At 38.2% G+C, this 17,921-nt stretch overlaps 1 protein-coding gene across 2 annotated transcripts in view; it reads left to right on the top strand.

Moving 5' to 3' along the window:
- Positions 1-17,921, top strand: part of OLFM2 (olfactomedin 2) — a 290,888-nt gene that overhangs the window by 98,667 nt on the left and 174,300 nt on the right. Inside the window, exon 1 of one of the 2 annotated variants that reach the window (XM_063449182.1) lies at positions 12,727-13,024. The exons of the other annotated variant lie outside the window; for it this stretch is intronic. Within the exon in view, the coding sequence (XP_063305252.1) occupies positions 12,896-13,024 (129 nt within the window). The 5' untranslated portion in view covers positions 12,727-12,895. Of the gene's footprint in view, positions 1-12,726; positions 13,025-17,921 lie in introns of those variants that run through there. 2 annotated transcript variants of the gene reach the window in all.

Below are 17,921 nucleotides of genomic sequence, written 5' to 3'. Positions count from 1 at the left end.
TGCGTGGGTCCGCAGGTGCTAGCCCCGCCCTGATCCACCTCTTTGATTACATCATCAGAATTGCCAATTTTTGGCCAATCCAATGCTTTCCCATAGGCTAAAATCGTCAAGGAGGCGGGTGGGGCTGGGCCATTTTGGCCAATCAGCACTTCTTCATAGAGATGCATGAATCAATGCATCTCTATGAGTAAAATTCCCCATGCAGAGCGTGGAGACGCTAAACAGCAGTGCTGCCTACTGTGCAGCACTGCCCCAGGAAGCATCTCCAGTGGCCATCTGAGGGATGGCCACTTGGAGGTGTCCCTAGGGGCAATGTAAACACTGCCTTTTCTCTGAAAAGGCAGTGTTTGCATGAAAATGCCTGACGGCAATGATTATACTCACCAGAACAACTACATTAAGCTGTAGTTGTTGTGGTGACTATAGTGTCCCTTTAATAAAAGCAAGAGTGCACATAAAGGGTTAAAGGGACAATGTAGACACCCAGGCCACTTTATCTCAATGAAGAGGTCTGGGTGCCATGTTCCCCCTGTTTTTTACCATGAAGAACTGCAGTGTTTTGATGGTTCAAATGCCTTCCTCCGAAATAGCAGAATAAAAGTCTGCTTTTCCAATTAGATGGTCTCAAAGATACCATCTGTTTAGTGCAATGTGGGGTTTTGTCGTGCATGCGCACTAACCTCCCAATGCTTTCACATGGGAAAGCTTTGAATAGGCTGAAATAATTCATCTCAATGATCTCAGCCAAGGAGCCTGGACTGCATGGGAGAAAAGGTAAGTAAAATAAGCTTTATTACTCACTATAGGTGGAAGCAAGAACCCAATCAGCCACCAGGGCACTATAGCGTTAGGAATGCACATTTGTATAGGGCTCCTTTAACATGCACATCTTACATACCTTAAAAGCCTCTCAAGTGGTATAAATTAAAAAAAAAAGAGAACACTAGATTCCAAAGGAACACTCCAATGTTCAACATAAATAAATACATTTTTAATGTTGAGCTATTTCTTTCTTTGGGTGTTTTGCACCCCTCATATAATTAATAATATAAAACAAATTGACCTTTTTTTTTTTTCCCATCACCAAAACAGCCTCCTCTACGCAGCTTGATCCATACTAACTGAGATCATCATAACTGATAACTACGGCGCATGCGCTGCAGTGATCATCCTCTGATAATCCAGAGCTTCTCACACTAAAGTGTTCTTTTAAAATAGTTCCAATTTAATGAAAATATTCTTAATTTCTTAGGATGTATATAGGTATAGGTCAGATCTTACTCACGTAAACGAGAAACATACAACCCTAAATCTTTCGCCTGGGAGTGATGTGAATGAGGCTAATTAAACCCTATGGATACTTGACTACTGACCCATACCAGTCCCCCCCAACCGTTGCCCCCCAATAACACACGTGACACATTTTATAGTGGATAAGAGCATCGGCCACAGCTTTATTTAACATAACCAATTTGAAAACACTATCCAACTCTGTCAGCTGTTGGGTGGTTGCCCAACAGACAGTTCTCCCAAATTGTGTTCCATGAGTCTCAACAGCCGGCTACTCGCCATCAGCTCCGTGCAGGCTGTCGTCTCCCCAAAGTGCCTCTTTCAGCTGCGCTGTCCAGGAAAAACCCGCCAAGCTGTGACAACACAAAAAACAAAACAAGACACAAGCCACAATACCAAAAACAGGGTGGGAAGGTGCCCTCAACTGATCCTGCCGACTGGTAAGTCCCCTTCCTCTCCCTTTGCTTAAGAACCCCAACTTTGATACATTTATTGCCTTACCTTCTGGGGAAATTTGTAATCCCCTATTTTATAGGTGGAAAGATTAATCAAAAGAACTACAATGAAGTTACTTGAAAATGTATTCAATTTATTTAATCTTCAAGTATCAAGTATAATATATAGATGCATGTATATTACAGTCCAAAAGAAGAGCATCTTAATTATGATACCATTCTTTTTCTAATTACAAAATCTTATCAAATTGCCAAGGAAGAATATTTTCAGTGTGTATGTGTGTAGGGTAATGATTAAGATTTTGGGGGGTGAATTCATAACCTACAGTTATAGATCCAAATATTGATCTTTGTAATATTCAGAGGAAGCCCAAAATATTATTATTTTTAGTGCACTGGGAGGAGCATGAATTCAGACACCAGACGCGCGTTGGTATTCAAAACAAGCCTCTGTCGTTTATTTTTCAGTTGTGTTTTTATACATTAAAAAATAACTGCTTCCGTGCAAATACTCATAGGACAGTAGTAGGAAGGGAGTGAAAGGGTAAAAGGAGTAAAGATAAGACATAGGGATGAACGTCATGTATTTATAACAAATAAGTTCAGAGAAAGAGAAACAACAGACTGATTTAGGAGAGACAGTTCAGGAGGGGGTATCTGCTCCCGGAACTAGTCAAATATGGTCTTAAGTGTCGTTTTAAGCATCAAGCAGTTCCTGAGTCCAAGTTAGCCAATATTAATATAGGATATCTAATATGACACCTATAAGCTTGAACCTTGGAATCAAAGTATATTCTATCACACTACCAGGGGTCAACCCTGGGGAAAAAAGTGTGGGAACTCACCCAAGATTCCGCCTCCCCCCCTCCTTAAAAAAAAATTACACTCCTATGCATATAGTGCAGTGCAGGGTGTGTATAATGAATGCAGTGTGTTTGTAGTGAATGCAGAGTATGGATAATGAATGTAGTGTGTTTGTAGTGAGTGCAGTGTGTATAATGAATGTAGTGTGTTTGTAGTGAGTGCAGTGTGTATAATAAATTTAGTGTATTTGTAGTGAGTGCAGAGTGTGTATAATGAGTGTAGTGTGTTTGTTGTGAGTGCAGTGTGTGTATAATGAATGTAGTGTGTTTGTAGTAAGTGTAGAGTGTGTATAATGAATGTAGTGTGTTTGTAGTAAGTGTAGAGTGTGTATAATGAATGCAGTGTGTTTGTAGTGAGTGCGGAATGTGTATAATAAATGTAGTGTGTTTGTGGTGAGAGCAGAGTGTGTATAATGAAGTGTTTGTAGTGAGTGCAGTGTGTATAATAAATGTAGTGTGTTTGTAGTGAGTGCAGAATGTGTATAATGAATGTAGTGTGTGTGTAGTGAGTGCAGTGTGTATAATGAATATAGTGTGTAGTGAGTGCAAAGTGTGTATAGTGAATGTAGTGTGTTTGTAGTGAGTGCAGAGTGTGTATAATGAATGTAGTGTGTTTGTAGTGAGTGCAGAGTGTGTATAATGAATGTAGTGTGTTTGTAGTGAGTGCAGAGTGTGTATAATGAATGTAGTGTGTTTGTAGTGAGTGCAGAGTGTGTATAATGAATGCAGTGTGTTTGTAGTGAGTGCAGAGTGTGTATAATGAATGTAGTTTGTTTGTAGTGAGTGCAGAGTGTGTATAATGAATGTAGTGTGTGTAGTGAATGCAGTGTGTATAATGAATGTAGCGTGTAGTGAGTTCAAAGTGTGTATAGTGAATGTAGTGTGTTTGTAGTGAGTGCAAAGTGTGTATAGTGAATGTAGTGTGTTTGTAGTGAGTGCAGAGTGTGTATAATGAATGTAGTGTGTTTGTAGTGAGTGCAGAGTGTGTATAATGAATGTAGTGTGTGTAGTGAATGCAGTGTGTATAATGAATGTAGTGTGTAGTGAGTGCAAAGTGTGTATAGTGAATATAGTGTGTTTGTAGTGAGTGCAAAGTGTGTATAGTGAATGTAGTATGTTTGTAGTGAGTGCAGAGTGTGTATAATGAATGTAGTGTGTTTGTAGTGAGTGCAGAGTGTGTATAATGAATCTAGTGTGTTTGTAGTGAGTGCAGAGTGTGTATAATGAATGTAGTGTGTTTGTAGTGAGTGCATAGTGTGTTTAATGAATGCAGTGTGTTTCTAGTGAGTACAGAGTGTGTATAATGAATGCAGTGTGTTTGTAGTGAGTGTAGAGTGTTTTTTTAGTGAGTGCAGTGTGAATAATAAATGTAGTGTGTTTGTAGTGAGTGCAGAGTGTGTATAATGAATGCAGTGTATTTGTAGTGAGTGCAAAGTGTGTATAATGAATGCAGTGTGTTTGTAGTGAGTGCAGAGTGTGTATAATGAATGCAGTGTATGTAGTGTGTTTGTAGTGAATGCAGAGTGTGTATAGTGAATGCAGAGTGTGTATAGTGAATGTAGTGTGTAGTGAATGCAGAGTGTGTATAATGAATGCAGTGTATGTAGTGTGTTTGTAGTGAATGCAGAGTGTGTATAGTGAATGTAGTGTGTGTATAATGAATGCAGAGTGTATATAATGAATGCAGAGTGTGTATAGTGAATGTAGTGTGTTTGTAGTGAGTGCAGAGTGTGTATAATGAATGCAGTGTGTATAATGAATGCAGTGTATGTAGTGTGTGTGTAGTGAATGCAGAGTGTGTATAATGAATGCATAGTGTGTATAGTGAATGTAGTGTGTGTAGTGAGTGCAGTGTGTACAGTGAATTTAGTGTGTTTGTAGTGAGTGCAGAGTGTGTATAATGAATGCAGAGTGTGTGTAGTGAATGTAGTATGTTTGTAGTGAGTGCAGAGTGTGTATAATGAATGCAGAGTGTGTGTAGTGAATGTAGTGTGTTTGTAATGAGTGCAGAATGTGTATAATGAATGTAGTGTGTTTGTAGTAAGTGCAGATTGTGTATAATGAATGCAGTGTGTGTGTGCGTGTGTGTGTGCTGGATGATTGTGTGTGCGTGTGCTGGATGAAGTGTGTGTGTGTGTGTTTAATGAAGTGTGTGTGTGCTGGATGATGTGTGTGTGTGTGAGCTGGATGAAGTGTGTGTGTGTTTGTGTGCTGGATGATGTGTGTGTGTGCACTGGATGATGTGTGTGTGTGTGTGCTGGATGAAGTGTGTGTGTGCTGAATGAAGTGTGTGTGTGTGCTGGATGAAGTGTGTGTGTGTGTGCTGGATGAAGTGTGTGTGTGTGTGCTGGATGAAGTGTGTGTGTTTGCTGGATGATGTGTGTGTGTGTGTGTGTGTGCTGGATTATGTGTGTGTGCTGGATTATGTGTGTGTGTGTGCTGGATTATGTGTGTGTGTGTGCTGGATTATGTGTGTGTGTGCTGGATTATGTGTGTGTGTGCTGGATGATGTGTGTGTGTGTGTGCTGGATTATGTGTGTGTGTGTGCTGGATTATGTGTGTGTGCGTGCTGGATGATGGGGGGGATGCATTTGCTTTTTAACCTTTATGTGTTTATGTTTTTTTTACTTTATTCCCCCCTCCCTGCTTCTTACCTTGTCAGGGAGGGGGGAGATCGCCTGGTGGTCCGGTGGAGGGAGGCAGCCGCTGCACACAGGGACCCATCACACGCGGTGTTCTTCTCCAGCTCTAACTCTCGCGAGACTCGCCTGTGCGGAGCGTTGCCATGGTAACCCGTGGCAACGCTCTTACAGCCGTGGGTCTCGCGAGAGTTAGAGCTGGAGAAGAACACTGCGTGTGATGGGTCCCTGTGTGCAGTTAGCAGGGCAGGTCCTGCAGGACTGGTAACGGGAACGGCGTTCCTGCTTTGGAAAAAGTGCAGGAACGCCGTTCCCATGCGTTCCTGCAGGACTCGAGCCCTGCACACTACTGATACCCAACAGTTGTGTTCAAAAGGTTTTAAACCTTTTGTATTGCATTTACATAAACTAATGCATACATATATTATATCTTAAACAGATTACTGCTGTTAAAAGCTGTGATGCTCTGCAATGTACTTATACACACAAGACACTAATCTGAATTACTTTCTATTGATACTCGTATTCACAAAACATTACAATATATATTACAACAGTGGAGCTCTGTGATACCATCATGCACAGTGCACATTATTATTATTATTATTGGTATTTATTTAGCGCCAGCTTATTCCGCAGCGGTTCACAATAAGAGCATACAGCATGACTACTTTATACTGTATTATGCCAATAAATGGAGTGACCTAGAACAGAAAATCATTTCTTGAAACCAACATGACCATAGAGTTTCAAATAATGAGACAAAACTCCATGCAGTGTAATGACCGCAACATTGTAAAAATAATTACTTAGCCTGCTTTGCCTGAATTGAGATGGCCATTTTTTCTTTTTAGATCATTCCTCTTGACCAATGTTCCCTACGAACAGCAAGGTACTTTTTAGCTCATTCCTCTTGGCCAATGTTCCCTACGAACAGCAAGGTATTATACTGTGGGTTACATGTCTTTTAAGCTCTATCTCCTTAAATTTTCATATTATGTTTATTTATCTCTATGATTGACATATATACATGATTGACACATGTATATATGAGGTGTGAAAATGACAGTTGCCCTTTAAGAAGTAAACCTTTTTGCCTTACCCCCGAGGGCATTTGCCCCCTTTATTCCTCATGCCAGCCATCTCTATTTACATGTATTAGTTTTTCGAAAGTATTGTAAAATTAATTCCTGATCTCCCGATATCAGCTATTTTACAAAGAACCAAAAATTATAAAAAGTCATTTCAGCTGATTTATTCTACAGCTCTAAATATGAGTTGTGAAGTTCTCAGACAAATCTTTACATTAAAAAATAGGTTGTGATTTTATGTGTTCTAGCCTTGGTTGAAAAAACACAAGATCCAGATCGATTATCTCAGCTGCTTTCCCACCGTAAAGCATTTGGAGGCTTGTGCACATGCGCAGTGAGGCATTCTTCAGCGGCCGAGTAGGATATGGCACCCAGACCACTTAAATGAGATGAAGTTGTCTTGGTGCCTATAGTGCCCTTTTAACTAAAACTTAACACAAATAAAAAAAAATATATTCTGAATATGTATGAGCTCTGTTACCTATGCCTCTAGTATTATATTGTAGGTAATGGCGTTATACTTTTCATGTGTGTAATCATTGCTGGATTTGATAGTAGGCAGAGTAGGCAGCTGCCTTTCATGCACTTATTTACTTGGGGACCCTACCCTCACAACAAATATGCCTTTCTATTTTTCTTTTTATATTTTTAAAACATAATTAGAATTTTTCCATTTACAAAGGAAGGCAGTGATAGATGTATCCATGTACGCTCTCATACCTTCCCAAATTTGGTGAGCAAGTAGCAGAATATGGGATTTTTTTGAGTGCGTGAGTACAGGTACCTGATTATTCAGTGCCTTGGTCAATATTGTAGCTATTATCTTGTGATAGTGGAAGCGTTACCTCCCATTGCTCCCACAGCATTCAGTGCCAGGTAGGCTACTCAGCAACACATGACTGAGAATGAGCTTGTGTGTGTATGTGCCTGCTAGTAAATGAGCTTGTCTGAACATGTGTGTGTGTCAGTGAGCTTGTTTGTAGTGAGCATGTGTGTGTGTGTCAGTGAGCTTGTTTGTAGTGAGCATGTGTGTCAGTGAGCTTGCCTGTAGTAAGCATTAGTGTGTGTCAGAGAGTTGTCTGTACTATGTTTGTGTGTATACCAGTAAGCTTGTCTGTGTGTGTCAGTGATCTTGTGAGTCAGTGAGATTGTAAATAAGATTTTATGTGTGTATCAGTAAGCTTGTTTTTTGTATCAGTGAGCTTGTGTAATTTATAAACATATTTATAAGTAGGTATGTTTGTGTGAGTGTACAAACCAAAAAGTTTGTGGTGGGGAAATATTGTGATTGCAAACCCCTTCCACCTGAAGTCAGTGGATAGTTAATACAGTGAACAAAGATATGCGCACCAGTGATACAAATTGCATTGATATTACAACTGCAAATGATTTTGGGTGGGCGCACGTCTTATGGCTTGACTGGTGTGCATATCTTTGTTTAACATTGTACTGACTATATATATATACACACATGTTTAAGTTGCTAATAAGGCTTTAAGGCTAATTTTTAGGTTGATAATTTTGGTCCACAAATTAGGTTTTAAATATCCAAATTGCCTTTGGAAGAAAAAAAATTCCCCACCCTGCCCTAAACAGTGACAGGGGCACTACAGTGTTAGAAATACATATTTGGATTCCTAACACTATTATGTTCCTTTAATGTATTCTCAATAGTGTATGTGTTGGGGTGTTTGTGCACAAACCGACACTAGAGCTGATTGGGGGGGGGGGGGGGGGGGGACAAGTTATGGAAAATGTAGCTTAAGGTGTAAACACTAAGCGCAGGCAACTGAATGACAAATCCTGCTGCTTTTTCTATTGATTTCTATTGATTTGAGTCGAAGGCGATTAAATTGAGCCCGAATTGAGACACAGAGGAATCAAAGTTGAGATAAAAGAAGGAGATACAGAGGCAGGCCAATATGTCATTAACTTAAACAAAACACCAGGGACAGTAACAGGAGAGCATAGTGCCACAAAGGACAAATGAATGACAAAAGCCCAGCAGATGTGGTCAAAGACAGACAGCAGGGGAATTAGGAGTAGAGAATATTTTGCTGTAAAAAAGGCATGAGTCATTGCTATTTGTGCTATTACACTGGACTGTCATTAAATTCTGTTTATGATGGAATCAATAATGTCCTGCAGAGCTGGATGTGACATCTTACCTATGATATACTGTGCTTGTCATAAACGAGATTCCCAGCAAACCTATATACAATCAACCTGTAATTGACGGAGAACATGGTCACATAAACAGTCTGACCACTAGATGGCAGCACACAACCACTATCTATCTATCTATCTATCTGTCTATATATCTCTTTCTGTCTGACCAGTTACATGTAGCACTATATATATATATATATATATATATATATATCCTGCAGAACTATAATGCATATATACTGATACATACATTGGGACAGTCACTAAATGTTGATTTTATTCAAAGACCCTGTGAGTAGCGACCGACACAGTAAAAATAAATAAATCTCTGAATATATTTATATATTATATATTTTACAATTATATACATATATATTTTGTTACTGCTAATACTGCTTCCCCTCTATTGGTTCCTTTTTTCTCACTAGATCTTACAAAATGTATACATAATATCAGTATTACGCAATGTAATGATTGGCCCATTTTCACACCATTTTGGTTTATCAAAAACAATACCATGGAAGAAATGTATCCAAACCAAAAAAGCCATATGGACAAAACCGTAAATGGCCCAAACATTTTTTTCTGATTAATTTATTCGGCCGAATCAAACTTTTTCTCCATGACATAGAAATAAAACAGAACCCGAGTACACACATATATATGCATACATTGGCCACATTCACGAAGTACATCGCAGTCTCTGCTTTTTGTATAACTTTTGATTCTTGTGAAATGGTACCTACTTCAAAATCTTTAGCTCATTCAGATGTAGCCAATTCAGACATTTTATTTGTTCACAAAAATCATACAGCTGTACATGTGTCATTAACTTTTTACTATTAAATAGCACCAGCATGTTGATTGTAATACTATAGTATTATTGCATTGGAAGGAATACAGAGTCATTATAGTGTCATTTATAACATAGTTTTATTGCAAAGTCATTTTTAGTTCATCTGGCTGAGATTCATGGGATTTATAGAACAACCAATCATGAAGGAAGGAACTCCTAACCCTAATCCGCCATTCCCTAAACCCTACTAACCTGACTCCCTCTGATTCTATCTCTTAGAGGAATAACTTCAAATTGTACCATTTTTAACAGTGCGGTATGATATGCTCTAAGCAGATCAATTTTAGCCACTTGTTAATCCAGCTGTTATGTGTAACTATACATACCAGATGCATAGGTATTGACTTATCAGTAATAGGTGATGGCAGGTGACGACCTTCTTTGAAAAAGGTAGTATTTGAGATTTTTATGATTAAGAAGGAGATAGCCAGAGGTAATGAAGACAATTAATGATAATGGCAGAAAAAAATAAAGTACAGAATCATGGATGCATACATTACAATACATTAGAATCTAATTCCATATATTTATCATTGCACAAAGAGCCAGAAAAACATTAGTAATCAAGGTAATATTCTGGCATTTTCAACATGATCAAGTCCATTCATTGGTATTCAGCCACTAGGGGGCAGACTGTTGTAGACATCAACTGTTTGACACAGGACCTATTATCATAGTATCATAATATAATATACTATATACTATTGGCTGATTTTAAGAGACTACACACTCATGGTAGATATTTGTCCAACCATACAGTAAAGAATACAGGTGGAGTGCTTATTATGCAACAGGTATAGCTAAATATTGGGAGACACACAAATAAAAATAGCAGTGCAGATCAAATGATGTTATAAAATGAGTTTAAAAAGTCATCTGAGAAGGGGAAACTCACATATACGAGAGCCAAAAAATACACTTGACTCTAGTAGATAGCACTTGTAGAACTCTTGAGAAATCCTCCCCCTTCTTTTCTACAAAACAACTCACGTGATTTAGAGCCTCACAAGCTGGCTCAAAAAATAACTGGCTCAAAAAATAACTTGAAAAATATGACAGCATTTAAATTCATTATTCTACCCACAAGGAATCAATGTATTACAAATACATTTCATCTCCTCCATGCCAGTCTTCTTATTAAAAAGGTTCAACATATGGTTGTCATATCTACTTGAACATTAAATAAATTAAATTAAAAAAAACAATCAAACAAACAATATTAAAAAATATATTTTTCAAATATTTTTGTTTTTTATATCTAGAGAAAGAAAATAGCGTTATATATAAATAATTACAGCATCATTATGATAAGTATATACCTAGGCATTTCTGCTTAGATTATTTCTCTTCACATTTTCTTTATAATTGTGGCATGTACAAAAAAATTACTTGTTTGATTTTTGGTCAAACCGACATACACATAAAATGTAATAATTTCAAAATATTGTTCCCTTTTTAATCTTGATTTACATTCTGTTTTGTGGCTTTAAAGGTTTAGCTTGGCATACTATTTAAATCAGTCCTATCCCATGATTCTGTGTGAGTGATTTGTGAATAAGACATCTCAGCTAGTATTAGGAAATAAGAACTCGAAAGTAAGCTGGTTGATGTTTTTATCTCCATACTGCCCCTCTCTGGGGAATAAATCAAAAATCAATTTGCTCATAGACATTAGTCTCAATGGAAATTACTCAAGCTATCAGACATGTAATTGACAAAATATATAAATCAATTATTCATGTACTTGTAATCAGCAATCTACATAACACATCAGATAAGCTTAGCACTGTTATCAGACTTTTTTTAGTAGATTTTTGTTTTTAAAATTCTTTGTGTATTCATGAATAACATGTTTGTTACCTAACATGATTCTAATTAAATAATTGTGTGTTCAAGAAAAGTACAAAGTAAGCCAACAATAGGCAGGCTGATAACCAAAAAGGGCATCTTCCTAACTACGGAATTTTTTTTGGGTCACATTTGTGTTTTTCTTTTTAATTCTGTTTATTCTCAACATGAAACATTATTAATAATTACTTCATAAATCTGACTTGCTAGGACTGTCATGGACTTATATCGATGGGAATTCTTACAACGTATGAAGGCATAGTAGAGAAAGTATATATTTAGCAGATATTTGCATTAAATGCCCTGTCTGTGCCTTATTAGAATTGTTTTTAAATTCATAAAAATACAAAAAATAAAGGAGGCATATCAATAAAAAATAGCTCCACTTATATGATGGATTCATAAATATATCTCAAATAATCTCAAATGTGAAAGATATTATTTAGACAAAGCCGTCTGGTCTCGCAGCAATAAGCAATAAGCTGTAATAGTATCTGTTTGTAATAGTATTTGTTTGGGAAATTACAAGTAATATGAAATGCATGTTATTCAACCAAATAATGTGTTCATATTTCTAATTAATGGTAAAAAGATACAGCTCACCGAGTTACTTATTTGCTGCTTATTTAAAAATAAAGAAAGGTGTTAGGAGGAGGTAAAACAACTGAGAATGCAAAGTATTAAAAACTCAGTTAAAAAAAAAAAATCATGGATATTGTCAATCGTATATACCCCCACAGCACCATGAGATAAAACATAGCCCTCCACCCCCATCCCACCTGGTCCCTCATCTCCTGAGTGCTGCTCTGGTTTATGTAATAGCTCTATATTAAAAGGGGGGGGGGGGGGGTTTATACTTGTGTTTGTGGATTTATATTGACAAATAAACAAAATGGGAAAGTGAAGCAAAGAGAGAAGGGAATAGACACACTGAAAAAGAGAGAAACATACACACACACACACACACACACACAGATTCATTACATGTTTTCAATTGTGCACCAGCAGGGTAAAATAGATTGATAATAGCACCAACACCAATAGCATAAACAGGTAACGGAGAGATGAAGGGAGCTGAACAGATAATTTGATTGATGGCTGTGCTATTGATGGACACAGATAGGGAAAATACAGAGGCAGATATAGACAGAGACAGACAAAATGACTACACGCACAGATAGATACAGACAAGCATATAGAAAGCTTGGATGAGAGATAAACATTAATGGATATAGAAATATAGAATGATAGAATATGAATACTGATAGAAAATAAAGATTAACCAGTAGCTCAATAGACACTGAGATAGACAGATAGGTAGGTAGATAGGTAGATGGATAGATAGATAATAGTATAATGTTTGTCTGTCTGGCTGAACCCACACAGTCCTGTGGCTTCTCCAGCAGGGACAGAGAGAGGGAGGGGTGGAGAGGGAGAGAGAGAGCAGGGAGGCAGAGAGAAGGAGGGGGTGCATCGCTCTCCTTTCCTCTCTCTCATCCTCCTTTTACTCTGTGCCCAGGTCTGACACAGGCAGGAGCTGCAGTGCATCCATGCTAGCCCCCTCAAGGGGAAACTCCATGCCTATCTGAGTCTGATTTATATGTACAGAGACACCAACCAGGGGGCAGTACAGTGGGTGGCAATCAAGATGCCAACCTCATGAGCATGGTGGCCCGGTGGCACAATGACGGTCCCCTTACTGAAAATCGGGGCCGTGCTCAGCACTATGGCAATGGTCACCAACTGGATGTCACAGACATTGCCATCACTTGTGGGTCTCAATGGCACCAGAGGTGGTACTTCCGAGAAAATAGTAAGTTCACACTGCCACTTTTTATTTGACGGGTTATTTTTTGTGTGTGTAAAACTGCCATTTCAAAGTTAAAAAAAAACAAAACATTTCTTGTATTAGTATCGGGAGACTCTTGCTAGAAGCTAAGAGGGCTACCAGCTCTCAAAGCTAGGGACACCTGTTATAACCTGTTATACATGGGATTGATTACTACATGTTAATAAAATGATATATGCTACATAACACCAGATCCATCTTTCGCTTTACATCTTTGTTTAAATCTATGTGTTCGTGTGTATTTGTTCACGATACTGAGACAGTTTTCTTTTTTGTTTAACACATTTTTTTTTTAATGTCTCTTTTCAAACTCCTATAAATGCAGTTTCATTTTACATATGGAATTCTGTGCATATAGATTTGTTTATGGTCTTGTCTGATGTTCTTTACTATATCTGTGCAAATTAGATACGTTGCAAGTCTGTATTAAATTAGTGAGATAGAGAGAAATAAATATTTAATTCATGATTTCTCTGCTGCACTACATTGTATTTCACTGCATATATTATATTTAGTGACATTATATTTAGTGATATTTAGAACACAAGATGGTAGTTATTATATACTAAGTTTGAAGTTATGTCATATTTTATTTTATATATTCTATTTTTTGAAAGATTTTGCGTGTGTGTGTGAGTTGAAAAAATATATAAGGAAAAGGAATCCCCCCCTCGCATCTCCCCCTTCCTCTTCTTCTCTCAATAAACTCAGGGGAACTCCGAGACATTTTAGGGATGAGCCCTCCGTACACGAATATTGAGATGATGAGTTATGAGGATTACAGATGGATAATGGTTCCGAGAGTGAGAGAGAAATTACATTTATAGCACATGTCTTTATATACGGTAGATTGGATTACATTCTTTAGTCTTTTCATCTAAACCCCATTTAATTTCTGCATATTAGACTGTGCCAACTCGCTGTTCTTATTATAGGAAGGTGAATGTGGGGAATAAAGTGTTACATGCAAAGATTGATTATAGTAATGAGCAACGGTTGTTCAGCAAGCTTACAATAAAATCCTCATATTACCGATGTATATTAGACTGTAAGCTCAGCAGCCCACAATATTGCCATCACCAATGCTTAAATACATTAATTTTATTATTTCCTCCGTTATTGTATCAATTTGAGAGACAGAGTGGGAGGAGGGTCTATATTGCACGATAATGTGTTATGATGACCACCCTAGACACGAAATGAGTTAAAAGGATAGGTTTAAAAAGCAGAATACTCTTCATCATTTTACCATAGTTCTTTATATTACAAATTATACTGTTCAAGAAGGAATTCCTTCTGCCCAATGTTTCTTCTCATAAGCTCAATAGCAGAGCATTTTCTTCTGCACACTTTCTCTTTATAAGCTCTGCAGGAAAGGATTTTCTTCTACTAACTGTTTATCCTCTCCCTGTATCCTACAATGAAAGCTGCCTTTCACCTTCTGGCTTACCCTGCCTTCGTATTTTATCTGTGAGCCTCTTTATAAGGTAAAGCGCAAGCTCTGCAGTTCATTAGTCTATCCTAACATGCGTTCAGTCTGTCTCTGTATTTTATAACATGTCTAAAGGTAAACGTAACAGCCTGAATTGCCACCACTCACTGATTGCCCCTACCTGGAATTATATTGGTCCCTTGATTGTGTATTTGAAGTTATGTTCTGCAGCACAGGAAAGCCTAATTCCTCCAAACATTGTTTAAGCTCTGTTGGGCACGACTTTCACTATTCTTTACTTTAGAAGTCAAGGATTGCACCCGTCCCCTCATTATACATTGAATGTAAGCTCTGTAGACGGTTTTGTCTCCTCCCTCTGGTTCATCCCAAGCATTTTATGTTAATCAGTATATTAGAGTATATATTTTGCAATGATTTACAGCCTCTGTCATCTGGTTTCTTTCCCAGTATTGTATCTGTGCCTTAATGTATATTATAATGTATATTTTTTATATTATAGTGTATCTGTTTCCCCATATATAGTATATAAAATGGTAACTTCTGTACAACAGGTTGCCTCCGCCCACAACTTTTTTACATTTATGCTCTGTTTTTGGACCCTAATATATAATGTAAGCTCTGGGGTGAATGGGGAATTTATCCTACTTCTTTGTTCCTCTCTATATTATATCTCATTGGGATATATATTTTCACCTTATGTTTAAAGTATGCATTACACCTCTCCCATAATACCTTGATTCATATGATAAACAAAAAACACTAGACCAAAGCCTAGCCTTACACATCCTATAAAGTTAGACATAAGGGAAGTATGAAACATACTAAGGAGACTAGACTAAAACTAAGGATTAACTATGTTTTGAAATCTAGACCTTAGCTAAAACCTAATCATAGTACGGAAACTACACTTGACATAATGATAAACCATTCAACAAAAACTATACCTAAGCCTATAATTAACAATGCACAAAAAGGAGACATGAACTAAGGATTAAACATACTATAAAAAAACTAGATCTGAGTAAAGAGTAAAGAACTAACCGTCCTTGAAAGATTATACCTAAGGCAACTTAAGCAATGACCATATTGTACAAACTAGACCCAAGTTAAATATTAACTCCACTGTGTAAACTAGACCCCCGCTAAGTTAATCATACTACGAAAAGTATAGCTGAACAAATAAACTATACTACAAAAACAATAAGGATTAACCGTTAGTGATGTCCCGAACGGTTCACTGGCGAATAGTTCCTGGCGAACATAGCTTGTTCGCGTTTGCCATGGACGGCAAACATATGCCATGTTCGGTCCGCCCCCTATTCGTCATCATTGAGTAAACTTTGACCCTGTACCTCACAGTCAGCAGACACATTCCAGCCAATCAGCAGCAGACCCTCCCTCTCAGAACCTCCCACCTCCTAGACAGCATACATTTTAGATTAATTCTGAAGCTGCATTCTTTTTTTTGTGTTTATTATACATTATCCTCCATAGCCAGTAACCTGTGTTTATTATACGTTATCCCCCCATAGCCAGTAACCTGTGTTTATTATACATTATCCCCCATAGCCAGTAACCTGTGTTTATTATACATTATCCTCCCATAGCCAGTAACCTGTGTTTATTATACATTATCCTCCCATAGCCAATAACCTGTGTTTATTATACATTATCCTCCCATAGCCAGTAACCTGTGCTTATTATACATTATCCCCCCCATAGCCAGTAACCTGTGTTTATTATACATTATCCCTCCCATAGCCAGTAACCTGTGTTTATTATACTTTATCCTCTCATAGCCAGTAACCTGTGTTTATTATACATTATCCTCCCATAGCCAGTAACCTGTGTTTATTATACATTATCCCCCCCCCCCATAGCCAGTAACCTGTGTTTATTCTACATTATCCCCCATAGTCATTTATCGTTGGACCTAGACAGCATGATGTCTTAGGCCGGCCCAGAGAGTCAGTGAGTGAGTGAGTGAATAATATAATATATATGTTCAGAAACATATTAGTAATATATGTAAATCGGGTTCATGCAAAGAGGGTGAAAAGGTATTAAAGAAAAACACACTTATTGCATCAAATTTACAAAGCCAAACTTTTAAAAGCTTTCCTCATTTCTTTCTCGGGATGAGGAATATATCGGTTGTAGACTGAGGATTTCCATCTGCCCAATCTTTTAATAATATGCACTGGAGTGTCAGTGTTGAAGGAGACCGAAGCTGCCCCTGTTCTAAATGAAAGACCCGAGACATGGATACAACCCAATCTTAGGAGTAGTGTTCTGATGTAGAAGATGAATTTAGCCGTAGTCAGAGGGATTCAGTGAGAGTAGTGGTGAAATGTGTGTGGCATGACTGAGTGTGGGTAAATAAGAGTCAGGTATTTTAACTGGGCACTAGTTCTAGGTGGAATAAAGTGGTATAGCGGATGGATGAGTAGTTTGGTTTGTTTTAGAGGTTTGTAGAGAAAGTATATAGTGATCATGATTTTTAGCGATATCCAATATTTTTAAGGTGGTCTCAAACAAACATACAATGCTATATAAAATTTGTGGGAATATCGAATAGTCGTGTACAGTAAATCAGAGAGGGCTCAGAATATCGAACCATCGATCGGTAACCTGGATGAAGTAGGGGGTCTATCTGTTTAATTAAATACGCGGTAATATGCTTTTAATGGGATAAGACGTTAGGAAAGATGTGTGATTGGGATAAGTGGTTGTGGCTGTATTTACCTTATCCTGGGACCGACCTGGCTCCTAAGCTTGAGCCGCGCGTGGCTGGATCACTCCTGCCTCCACACGAGCCGCATGCGGCTTGATCTCCTCTTCAGACTTAGCCGCGTGCACTGACCGCAGTGATCGGTCACGTGGCCCACCTGGCACTAGGAGCACGGCTCGAGTCACGAGCTCGCTCTTAAAGGGGCAGTGGGAGCCAAAAGTTGATTCAGGCTCCGATTGGCCCATGTCATTCCAGCACCCCCACACACGAACGTTTTGGGGGCACAATAGCTTGCATTTAAAAAAAAAACTAAACTTTTTTGACTGTAATTTAATGGCAGTCAGTTTCCTTCACACGTGTGCGTTTCAGGGCCTGCCAGGGCACAGTGTCACACCAGTGCAACTCATATCTGGTGTAACAGTAGTGTACATTTAAAAAAAAAATACAGGGGGCTTGTTGTCACCTTTCGGGGACCCTTGGTGTTGTACGTGGCTGGGTGGAGGAAGAGACCTTCAATGACATCAGTGAGGACAAGGAACGGGACATGGCTTGCTTGGTATCCAACCTTGTGCAAATGGGGAGTTTGCGGTTGTGCAAATGGACTGTTTGCGGTTGTTTGCGGTGCGTTAAACGGGGAGTTTGGTCTGTCACTGTGAAGCGGGCGTAACCCTTACACT

The sequence above is a fragment of the Pelobates fuscus genome, chromosome 3, assembly GCF_036172605.1.
Source record: "Pelobates fuscus isolate aPelFus1 chromosome 3, aPelFus1.pri, whole genome shotgun sequence".
NCBI lineage: Eukaryota > Metazoa > Chordata > Amphibia > Anura > Pelobatidae > Pelobates > Pelobates fuscus.
The sequence above is the reverse complement of the archived record's forward strand: the minus strand, read 5'-3'. Positions and strand labels throughout refer to the sequence as shown.